Source organism: Ochotona curzoniae, unplaced genomic scaffold (genome assembly GCF_017591425.1).
Source record: "Ochotona curzoniae isolate NIBS_2020 unplaced genomic scaffold, NIBS_Ocur_1.0 contig_3622, whole genome shotgun sequence".
In the NCBI taxonomy this organism is placed as follows: Eukaryota; Metazoa; Chordata; class Mammalia; order Lagomorpha; family Ochotonidae; genus Ochotona; species Ochotona curzoniae.
Window position 1 is genome coordinate 14,688,834 of NW_024465926.1, and position 11,584 is coordinate 14,700,417.

At 51.9% G+C, this 11,584-nt stretch overlaps 1 protein-coding gene and 1 non-coding gene across 2 annotated transcripts in view; both read left to right on the plus strand.

Moving 5' to 3' along the window:
- The window catches only part of CMTM4 (CKLF like MARVEL transmembrane domain containing 4), a 37,010-nt gene extending 26,631 nt beyond the window's left edge, over positions 1 to 10,379 (plus strand). The window contains exons 2-4 of the mRNA XM_040982085.1: positions 3,270 to 3,446; positions 8,290 to 8,388; positions 9,841 to 10,379. Of these exons, the coding sequence (XP_040838019.1) occupies positions 3,270 to 3,446; positions 8,290 to 8,388; positions 9,841 to 10,005 (441 nt within the window). The 3' untranslated portion in view covers positions 10,006 to 10,379. The remainder of the gene's footprint in view (positions 1 to 3,269; positions 3,447 to 8,289; positions 8,389 to 9,840) is intronic.
- Positions 1,683 to 1,786, plus strand: LOC121158125. Its single transcript, XR_005884147.1, has one exon. It is a non-coding gene; the product is annotated as a U6 spliceosomal RNA (small nuclear RNA).
- Positions 10,380 to 11,584: the final 1,205 nt, after the last annotated feature.

The window sequence follows — 11,584 nt, forward strand, 5'->3', positions numbered from 1 at the left end:
CTGGCTTGGGTGGGAGGACTAGATGATGGAGAATAAGAGGTGCCTTTGTGGTGCTTGATCTGCAATCATTAGTAACAGATGCTTCTTTTTAATTTCATTAATGATCTTGTAACAACAAGAAGGGTCTTCCCCGACCCCCCATATTTTGTCTGTTATTGAGTGACTCTAAAAGCTCAGTGGCTTAAAACACGATCTTTTGGTTGCTGTGGGTCAGGAGCTGTCAAGTGGCTTGGCTCTGTTTCCCTTGGGAGGCTGCAGGAGCAGGTGGGACTGAGGCCCATTTCCACGGGGGTTCCCTCACTGTGAAGTAAGAGGCTGGTTTCCCCAGGCAGTCACCTAAGAGACAAGAGCAAGGCTCAGACCACAGGGACTTTTCTGTTCTAGTCCAGGCAGCCACACATCTGTGACATTGCTTGTACATGACAGCATGTTGCCTTGTTCCACGTATGTCACAAGGAGGAGCAGACCAGGGGGTGTGGGCTTTGGGGCCATCTTGTATCCAGCAGCCAGGAATTGAAACATAGGTTATCTGCTGCTTCCCATAGTGGGCTCGAAGGAAGGCCCCTCGCTTGACCTTCAGCCACCCTCCTTGCTGTGGGGCTCCCCGATAGCCAGGGTGTCATCTCATCCTGTTCCATATCCCAGTAGGTCTCCCTCCATCTGGGCTGCAACGGCCAGCACAGCACATTTTGTCCTTCAACTGTCCAGTTGAGTGTCTGACGTTCCCCAGCCCCAGACTGGCTCCTGCCAGGTTTCTACAACGCAGCTCTATTACCTGCTCCACCCAGACCTTCAGGTGGAGCCTGCCCTCTCTTCCCCTTGGTCTGGTTACCCATCAATGCTTGGAAGTCAGCAAGTGCTCACCATCTGTGCCAGGCCATGCCTCCATCACCCCTCACCATGGTGTTACAAAGGCCTGCTAACCTTCCTCCGAGCTTCTGCCCCAGTTCTCGCTCTTGTCTGGCCTCTGTACAGCAGCTGGTGGCCCTGAAGACCTGAATCTGCTGGTGCCACTCCTAGCTGCTCTGGTGGCTCTTGGTGACAGCTGAAGGCTGCTGTACCACTTCTATGCGGTAGCACCTTCCCAGGTGGGCCTCCCTAGCCACTGGGTCCCAAGCCCGCTAAATCCCCTGCCTTCTCCCCAGCCTTTGTCCTGCTTTCCTACACCCACATTTTCCTTTTGTTCTAAATCACTGTATCACCCACCCCTTTTTAAAATTTATTTTTGTTTATTTATTTATTTATTTTTGCTTAATTCTTAAAAATATCTCCTTCCTGAGACTATGCATCAAGGAGCAGCGGGATTTTTGGTCTTGTGTTCACCGCTGCTGTCAGGAACAGCCCCGTAGGATCTGCATAGTCCAGAAGCCATTTCTTATCTTGTAGGAGTTACCTTTGTGCAGTAATATGATTGAGACTGGCATACCAGGGACATTTGTCACTCAGTATGCCATTGTGGCCCTTGTGTTAGGAGTGAAGAAATAAAAAAGGAAAGTTGGGGGGTTTTCCTTATGTGAACTGTCTCCTTACATGAATTGATTGCAAGTTAGGTATGAAAGTCACATGGCCAGTTAGAAAGTCCCCAGGTCCATGTAAGGTGGTCAGGAGAGCCACTGGGAGGGACACAGAGTATGCTGGAAGACTTTTATCTGTTTTTTTTTTTTTTTAAGATTTGTTGTTTTGTACTCACTAAGGCAGCACATATACTAAAATTGGAACAACACAGAGATTAGCATGGCCCCTGCACAAGGATGACATGCAAATTCATGAAGCATTCCAGATTTAAAAAAAGGTTTATTGTTTTTATTAGAAAGGCAGATTTTCCAAGAGACAGAGAGAAAGATCTTTTCTCCTCTGGTTTACTATGCAAAAGGCACAATGGCTGGAACTGAGCTGATCCAAAACCAGGAGCCAGGAGGCTCTTCAGGGTCTCCCGTGTGGGTGCCGGCTCCCAAGGCTTTGGGCCATCCTCCTGTCTTCTCTAAGCCATAAGCAGGGAGATGGATGGGAAATGGAGTAGTTGGGACACAACGTGGGGCCCATAAGCAATCCTGGCGCTTTCAGGGTGCAGGATTAGCCAATCAAATCATCAAGCAGGCCCTCATCTGTTATTTTTTAATGGACAAATAGAACTGTGCGCACCACGATGCTCTGAAACCTGTGCACTGAAATGGTGCCAGCACACCGACGAGCGTGTGCTCTACCTCATGTGCATGTAGACCTGCTGCTTCACGGGCAGAGGACCGACAGTCTCTCTTCACCATTCCCTAAGCACGCCACACCACACCACTGTTCCCCACGGGCGCCGTGTTTACCTCACAGCTGTTGAACTCCTTTCTGAATGGAATGCAGACCTGTTAAGACCCATCTCTTCAGCAGAGTGGAAAAGCAGTGAGACATGCACTGACCGTTAGCAAGCGAGGGCTGTGGAGACACTCTCCCTTCATACCTGGTCCCCAAGAGTGCGAAGAAGCACAGGCGTGGGTTTTCTGGGAGCTGCCAAGCCCTCACGTGCTGACTGTGTGCAGGTTACTGTGTGTGGTGTCCCAGGAGCAGAGAGAGATGGAAGTGAGCCGACCTTGTCCTCCATGGCCCCCAGGGTACCCGGAGGTGCACTGAGGTGCACACACAACACAACCAACAGTGAGAAGGCACTGCCTGCTGCTCCTCAGCTCCAACTGTCACAGGCATCTGGAGAGAGAACCTGCCGACGGGAGCATTTGTCTGTTAGCCCCTCAAAAATCAACAGCGGATTGCTTGGCAGTTTTCATGGGGAACTATTTGATTTTCTAATTTTGGAGCACATTTGCTAAAATGCTATTAGGGACTTTCAGAGAGATATTGGCTGTGTTGGTGGATTTGAATTTTTTTTTTTTTTGGTACATGCTAGCTCTCTCTAGAGAACCTGTGGATGGACTACATGGGCTTTTTGTCTTTGGCACTTGCAGTTGGGGAAGCCATCAAGGTCAAAGGTAACCTGGTGACCTTGGCCTGAAGCCCCAAGGTAGCTATGGATGGCACAGAATTGATTCTGCTCAACTCTGTGTTGAGCTTGGAGTTCATGCAGTATCCACCACCTGCAGGCAAAGGGGCCCAAAATCGCCCTGCTGAGCTGGGCCTTTCCTCTTCCTGTGAGGTATTTAGTTGCTCCCTTCTCAGATCTGTCTTTTCCCAGGATTGGAAATGGGCTCTGCTCCAGCCCAAAGCCTGCTGTGGGAGGCCACTGCATGCGTGTTTACTCACATGTGGGTCTATGGTTCCTTCCGCAGCTCCTGGCCCTCATCGCCTTTATCTGCATTGAGACCATCATGGAGTGCTCCCCGTGCGAAGGCCTCTACTTCTTTGAGTTTGTGAGCTGCAGTGCGTTCGTGGTGACTGGTGTCTTGCTGATCATGTTCAGTCTCAACCTGCACATGCGGATCCCCCAGATCAACTGGAACCTGACCGTGAGTACCAGCCGCCCCTGTCTGACCAGGAACGCCAGAGCACCCTCTGAGAGAGCTATGGGGTTCCAGTTGAGCTGGATCCTTAATGATTCTGTCATAGCTCATCCATGAAATTGACAAAATTCTTTGTTGGGTTGAAGGAGACAGATGGTGGACACGTGCCCACCATGATCATGTTAGTCCTGCAAGAGGTGCTGTTTTGGCTTTGTGACGCTCTAAGATGACTGGTGATGTTGATGTTCTCATGGTACGGGAAAGAAAGCGGATTAGTCCATGCACAATTTTTTTTTTTCAGATAGGACACAAAAGCAGTATATAAAGCTTTCAATTCTGGAAGAATTGAATGTACTAATAACAGGCTAATAATATGTGAACATGGGCCCGGCACGGTGGCGCAAGTGGTTAAGGTCCTCGCCTTGCACGCCCGGGATCCCATATGGGCGCCGGTTCTATCCCGGCAGCCCCGCTTCCCTTCCAGCTCCCTGCCTGTGGCCCGGGAAAGCAGTCGAGGACGGCCCAAAGCTTTGGGACCCTGCACCCTTGTGGGAGACCCAGAAGAGTCTCCTGGTTTCGGATCGGCATAGCACTGGCCGTTGCGCTCACTTAGGGAGTGAATCATCGGACGGAAGATCTTCCTCTCTGTCTCTCCTCTCTGTATATCCGCCTTGCCAGTAAAAAAATAATAAATCTTTTTAAAAAAATAATATGTGAACCCTAGAAATATCACTGAGTACAACATGACCAGCTGGTGGGGAAGGGGAGGCCTGTGGGTGGGGGATGGTGGGTTACAAGGTTTGATCAGAAAGTCTTGAAAGGAAATGTGTCCTCTGCTGTTGAGCCTTAGCTGTCCGCTCTACTGGAACACCCAGAGCTGGCCAGGTCCTGGCCCCACCCCATTTCCAGCCTGTGCTACTTGTTCCTATCATTGTGTGCTGAGTAGGAATGTCCATGTGACTGGTTTTCTTGATAGTTCTTTGCAAATAAGCAGGTGCAGGAGCTCGGTTGTATTAGGCGGCCTCACCCTCTGTCCTGGGGGTGGGGAGCCCCATAGGCAATGCAGCTGCTACCCCTTGCGGGGTGGAGGAGATGGATGGGGGCACCAACTTCCCTCTGCCAGGGCCGAGGGGACCTGCGGTTGCTCAGGGCCTGGGCTCTGGAGTGCGGTGGCTGTGTATCTATTTGGCTGGTACTGGATGTGTGCAGGCACAGGACCGTGAGAAAGGGTGGCCCTGTGGGAAGGGGCCCAAGCCGATCCACTGCCTGGCAAGGTCTCTGAGGGACGTGCCCTGGGCATGTCAGGAGAGGCTTCTGGCAGAATAGCCTCTGTGTCATGCAGATGGGCACATGCACACTCTCCTTAGGAGAGAAGAATCCAAGGAGGATCACTGATCTGGGAAAGCAGATAGTGGCAGACTTGGCTGGTTTTATCTTAGTGCTGAAAGCGGGGGTGAGGGGATGTTTTACATTTAATTTACATTTAAAAAGATTTATTTTGGGGTCTGTGGTGATGGCTCAGTTGGCCAGTCCTTCCCTTAAAATTGCCAAGATTCCATATGGCTGTTGATTCGTATTCTGGCTGTTCCACTTTCCATCCAGCTTCCTGCTTATGCATGGAAAAGCAGCAGAAGATGGTCCCTGGGACCCTACACCTGCATGGAAGACTTGGAAGAAGCTCCTGGTTTCTGGCTTTGGGTCAGCTCAGCACTGGCTGTTATGGCCATCTGGGGAGTAAAACAGTGGATGGAAGATCTTTTTGTAAATCTACCATTCCAATGAAAATAAATAATCATTTAAAAAGAGATTTGTTTACTTTTATTGTAAAGTCAGATGTACAGAGAGAAGGAGAGACAGAGAAAGAGATCTTCTATCTGCTAATTCACCTCTGAAATGGCTGCAAGAGCCAGAGCTGGGACAGTTTGAAACTAAGAGCCAGTAGCTTCCTCTGAGTCTTCTGTGCTGGTACGGGGGCAGGTACTTGGGCCATTTCCTGCTGCTCTCCCAGGTAGGAGCTGGATCAAAAGTGAAGGAACTGGGACTTCTGTGCTCCTGGGTTTGGCTTGGTCTAGCCCTGGCTGTTATAGGCATTTGGAAGTGAACCAGCAAGTTGGAGATATTCTCTGTCTTTTGATCTTTCAAGGAAGATAAAAATGAATTTATTAAAAAAAAATTCTTGGCCTGGGGCAGCAGTGTAGTGACTAAAGTTCTTGCTTTGCATGCACTGAGATCCCATATGGGTGCCAGTTCATATCCCAACTGCCCCACTTCCCTTCCAGCTCCCTCCCTGTGGTTTGGGAAAACAGTAGAGGATGGCCCATAGCCTTGGGACCCTGCACCCATGGGGCAAGACCCACAGGAGGCTCCTGGCTCCAGTGGATGAAGAATCTTTCTCTCTGACTCTCCTTTTCTGTGTGGATCTGCCTTTCCAATTAAAATAAATAAATCTTTAAAAAATAATAATAATTTACTAGAACATCTCATAGGACCCAGGGACGTGCTTGGCATGTGATTACCGGTTTGTTGTAAAGGCTGCAGCCCAGGGCAGTCACTGGAAGCAGTCTGCTGGGTGAGGTCGGTGGATCTCTTGTGCAGGAACCTCTGCCTGAGATGCCCAGAAGTTTGTGGATCCACTTTGAACTCAGAACCGGCTCCCTCCCAGAGCATGAGTTTAGCAGTTCAGGTGCACCTAGCAAGGCTATTCACTGGGGATTTTCGTGGTTAGGTGTGGTTGATGGCCAAGTGCCCCAGTCATCTGAGCAAACGTATCATGTACCTGCTTTGTGCTAGGGTTTGGGAACAGGAAATGCAAGGCAGGCCACTCGTCAGCTCTACGGGATGGGTGGTCTCTAGGATCTGAGAGGGAAGGATGCTTTGGGTGAAAGGCCTGAAGGAGGAATCTGTCAAGGGGCGCTCCCAGAAAACACCGCCTTCCAGGTGTGCTCAAAGGACCAGGGATCACCTGTGGCATTTACTCAGTGAGTCTTCTAGTCCAAGGTTTTGAGCATAGCTGGAAGGTGAACGTTACCTTCCTGAGGGCATTTTTCTGCGCGCAGCCTTCTGGTGCTGGCTTGTCTAGGTCTGTGCCACACACTGCACAGGTGGACCCTACAGTTGGCACCCTCTGGGTGGGATGGTGCCACTCAGCTCCTGGGTTTGCCCGGATCTGAGGCCTGTCTTCACTGCAGGGTGTTGGCTGCAGGGAGACCCAGGCACACGTCCCTGGGAAGGCACGCAGAGTTGCAGGCTGCCTCTGCTCCTGGTCCTTGACCTTCTTGCTTGGCGTTGAGGTCAGTTTAGGTATCTGATTAATGTTAAAGGATAACCTGATAAACATTGGAAAGAAGTCCACAAATGTTGGTGTTTCCACATGGTCACTGGTGGTGCTGTGGGGTCTGCTGCTTGGCCTCAGTGTTAGGTCACAAACTATTTTCCTGCATTCCAAATAGTCTTTGCTTTAGCAAGGGAGATTTTTATTCCCTTTTACTCTGTCCAGCCCCGACCCCAGAACCATGCCTAACTGGACTCTTTGAGGATTGTGTTTGTGTCTTGCACGTCACAGCTGAGCCATGATGCACTGGCTGCTGCTTCTGGGCTCCCTTTTCCCACGCTGGAGCAGCCGGGGTTTCTGTTGCGCAGGCCTGTTACCATGCCAACATTGTCTATCTGCATTTTTATTTTTAAATGTGCATTTTATTTATTTATTTGGGAGACAGCAAAAGAGGGAGAAGGAGGACTTCAGTCCACTGGTTCACCCAGGGCTGCAGGTGGCCAGGGCTGCAGCTGGCATGTGGGTACTCAACCTAGCCTCCTGCGTGGACAGCAGGAACCTAATTAGTTGGGCCAGCGCTGTCTCTGCACTGGCTGGGAGCTGGAATCAGGAAGTGAAGCCGGTAAGCCAACCTGGGCCTTCCAGTGTGGGTGGCAGGCTTCCCGATCAGTGTCATCACCACTGGACTACCCTCTCACCCCACTTTCCATCTTTAAAAATCCACCTTGCAGGCTGGCCAGGCGAAAGAATTCCTCGTGTGTGGACAGTGTAGTCCGCCTGACAGTGAGACAGTTAGGGCTTCTTCCTGAATTTTCTTGTCCTGTAAAGGTGCTGGAAGCACTTGCTAGAGCCTGGGCACTTGGGAGCCTCTTCTGTCAGAGCAGCACCAGTAGAAGTGACAGCAGAACAGGCGGTGTGCTCGCCGCATGCAGGGTCCTGTTCAGTCCCTAAGCCCCTTATGCTGCAGGACGAAGAGTGGCTTATCTCAGGTCCAGTGTGCAGCCAGGCCCTCACCTGGCTCTAACTCAGTCTCCAACTACGTAGGTTCCTTTCTCAAGCATGACTGGAGTTAAGTCTGGTGCAGTGATATCTCTGTAACCGGATGAGCTGGGCAAGAATTGAGGGGAACACACTCCATCCAGATTTCAGCTCCATAGAAAGACTGTAAGATGGGCTGTGAGTTCTAGCTGCACAGAGCGTTTTTGATGCGAGTCATGTGTGTGCTGGTGGGATGTCTCGTTTCAGTGCCTCTCAACTCACAGGGAGCCCTGTCCGTGCTAGCTGATGCATCAGCCATGCTCAGCGAGAGCAGCATGGCTGTCAGTCCTTAAGCCGAGACAGGGCTGTGCTGTGGGTTAGGAGGCGAGTTTCACCAAGGGGTTATGTCCAGCAGTGTCGGGAGTGGCTCCTGTCTTCATCTTGCTTTGTGTGACCAAATCCCTGGGACGTGGACCAAGGCTCAGAGCTATACTGAGGTTAGATCTCTGGGCGTCCACAGTTGAAAGTTGTTGTTAGAACAGAGCATGGAATACTCCCTTTCAAGAGGTTTCTTTCTCTCTTTTATTTTTTTTCCTGTAGGATTTGGTCAACACTGGACTCAGCACTTTCTTTTTCTTCATTGCCTCTATTGCCCTGGCTGCTTTAAACCACAGAACCGGAGCAGAAATCACTGCCGTGGTAAGTGAGCTCCAGGGGTTGAGTCACAGCTGCCTGGTGCCCCTCCTGTGGCTTGCTGTCCCACCATCCCTGGCATGTGTCCTGCTTGGCCGCTACCCTTAGCTGCTGCTTGCCTAACAACAGATATTGTAGAAGTCACATCTGCCAGGAAAGAGTGGGGCTTGCCAGAGAGCCCCAGGCCCTGGGCCACTCCAGTGTCTTGTAGGTGGGGTGCCATGGCTGGGGCAGGGCTCCTGGAGTGTGTGAGGCCTCCACTCCCCATGCTCTACATGTCTATGTTGTTCCCAAGTTACAAGACTTCATGTTTGGGCCCTTTGTGGTAGCTTAGTGGCTAAAGTTCTCATCTTGCATGTGCCAGGATCCCATATGGGCACTGGTTCTAATCCCAGTAGCCCCACTTCCCATCCAGCTCCCTGCTTGTGACCTGGGAAAGCAGTCGAGGACAGCCCAAAGCCTTGGGACCCTGCGCCCAAGTGTGAAACCCAGAAGAGGCTCCAGGCTGCTGGCTTCAGATTGACGCAGCTCTGGCCATTGCAGCTGCTTGGGGAGTGACTCAATGGATGGAAGATCTTCTTCTCTTTCTCTTCTCCTCTCTGTATACCTGCCTTTCCAATAAAAATTAATCTTAAAAAAAGACAATGCTTTAAAAAGATTTACGTTCCTAGCTCAGGGTGGGGTGAGGGATTCGAACACTTGTAAGAAAGAGTTGTGCTTGGAGCTCTTCTGGGTGCCACTTCATCAAAGCTTTAAAACCCTGCTGCCTGGGATCCCATATGGGTGCCGGTTCTAATCCCAGCAGCCCCACTTCCCATTCAACTCCCTTCCTGTGGCCTGGGAGAGCAGTTAAGGATGGCCCAAAGCTTTGGGACCCTGCACCCATGTGGGAGACCCCAAAGAAGCTCCTGGCTCCTGGCTTCGGACTGGCTCAGCTCCAGCCATTGCGGCCGCTTTGGGAGTGAATCATCAGATGCAAGATCTTCCTCTTTGTCTCTCTTCCTCTTTGTATATCTGACTTAGCAATAAAAATAAAATATTAAAAGAAAACACTTCAGACTTTACAAATTATTAAAAAAAAAAAAAAAAAAACCCTGCTGCTTCTCACCTTGGGGCTGTCCAGGCGAGAAGTGGCTGGGCAGCAGTGAGGCTGCACATAGAAGGTGGCCATATGGCTCAGTGTGAGGCTGACACGTGGGTCCCCAACTTTCATCTATGTTGTATTTTCACAACCTAGAGGCCACGGAAGCCCTGTGAGAGGAACTCTGCGGCCTCTGACATGTCCTGGGTACTTGAATAGAAGGCTGTCGTCTGTTACAGTGGGATCGTCTGGGGGCCTAAGCCTCTGCTGCCCCCGTGGCCTTGCGCCCAGCAGCCTCGGCAGTGGGATCAGGCGGGGAAGGACTGCCCAGGGTGCAGCTCTGGTGCCAGCAGGGTCAGCCATGCCTTGTGTTACAGATATTCGGCTTCCTGGCCACAGCGGTGTATGCGGCCAGCACGTTCCTGGCTGTGCAGAAGTGGAGGCTGAGCATGCGTCAGCAGAGTGCCAACGACTACATCCGAGCCCGCACCGAGTCCCGGGATGTGGACAGCCGCCCAGAGATCCAGCGCCTGGACACGTGAGGCGCGCGCCAATCCTCTGCCCTCCACCCTCTTCCCGTCCTCGGCCCTTCCACCCCGGCGTGGTCCCCTTCTCTCGGCTCGCCAAATCCTCACTTGATGCGATGGAATTCTGTCCTGCTGGGATTCCAAGGCAGTGTGATGGGTGGGCCCAGGGCAGGCTGTAGAGGCGCCTGAAGGCCATTGGAGCAGCTGGCCTTGCCAGCCACCTACCATGTCCTTCCATCTCCACCATCTTGGAGCACAGGCACCCCTCTGACCTTAAGCAGTGTCATCCATGTGTGTTTGCGAAGAGCTGAGCCTTTGGGTTCCATGGGACTGCTTCTAGAAAGGGGGGAACATAAGGCCTGGAGGTGCCAGCTTGGAAGATCCTGGGTCTGTCCTGGCTCATGTGAGCCTGGCTGCTTGGTGTCCAAGCACTAAGGCTGAGACCACATAGATCCCTGAGTCCTGGGCAGGAGCGTGCTGATGGAGCTGGTGGCCGGGACAGGTGACTCCTGGGAGGGTCCCCTCCCATCATCTGCCCTGCTGAGTCGCCCAGTTCTTCCCCAGATGAATCCTCAGACTCATTGCGTCTTCTCCAGCAACACGGGGACCACCCTGTTTTCCAGTTTCCTTCCTCCCCTAAGTCCCGTGAGGTGGAATGGGTAACTTCCTGTGATTTTACCTTCTTGGGTTAAAGCCAGGAAAGAAATGGAACCCACCGTGGCAGCCAGGGTCTCTGCCCACACATAGGTCCTGGGAGCACAGGCGGGATGTGCATGGAATCCGCTCTGGATCCCTGCTCTGTGCTAGGGAGGCTGCGGAGTCCCGGCATGACTCAGGAAGACACTGGACACATTTTCCCTCTGACGCCGGGTTGGGGGGATACCAGCTGTCACCTGGGGTGCTTTGTTGTCCTTGCTGTGACCCATCAGGCTGAGGAGTTATTGAAAGAAAATCCTGGTTCCTTAAGGTTTTGATTGGTTGATGATCAAGTGAAGATGATTTTTTTTGAGATGAATGAGTTAAATGAGTCCCTATCATGCTGTAGGTTTTTTCCCAATTAGAATAATTATATCTTTTACAGGAAAAAAAATGGTTTTTATTTGTCTGATCTTCACTCTTGGAGCTACTTTTGATGTTTACAAACCTCCCTCTGGCTGCCGTGCTCAGTGTGTCGTGGGTCAGTCGTGGTGGGAAGGGGTCCTGGTACGCTGAGAAGCCCCTCAAGCCTGTCCTGGATATTTACAGCCTCAAGGTGTGCTGGGCTTGTACACAGGGGCTTGGGGGCTGTATGTGGGGGCAGAGGTGACCCCCTGTCCCCGTGCATGCAGCGAGAGAATCTTTCTGTGCAAGTCACAGCGCTGTCCAGGGGTTGACTGGGGAGCATTGCCAGCCTGTGGCCTCTCCAGGAAGTGGTACGAAGCAGGGTGCCAAACCCAACATCCAGTACAATGGGAGTCCCGTGGCAGTGCACGCCAGGGGCGGTGGCTTGGGCCATGGGTCCCAGCACCGTGGGCTGCTTCGGCAGCTGACACAGCTAGTTTGCGGCTGCCTTTTCCCCCACATCCTCCCCAGGAGCTAGCCAGACCTGGCCCCA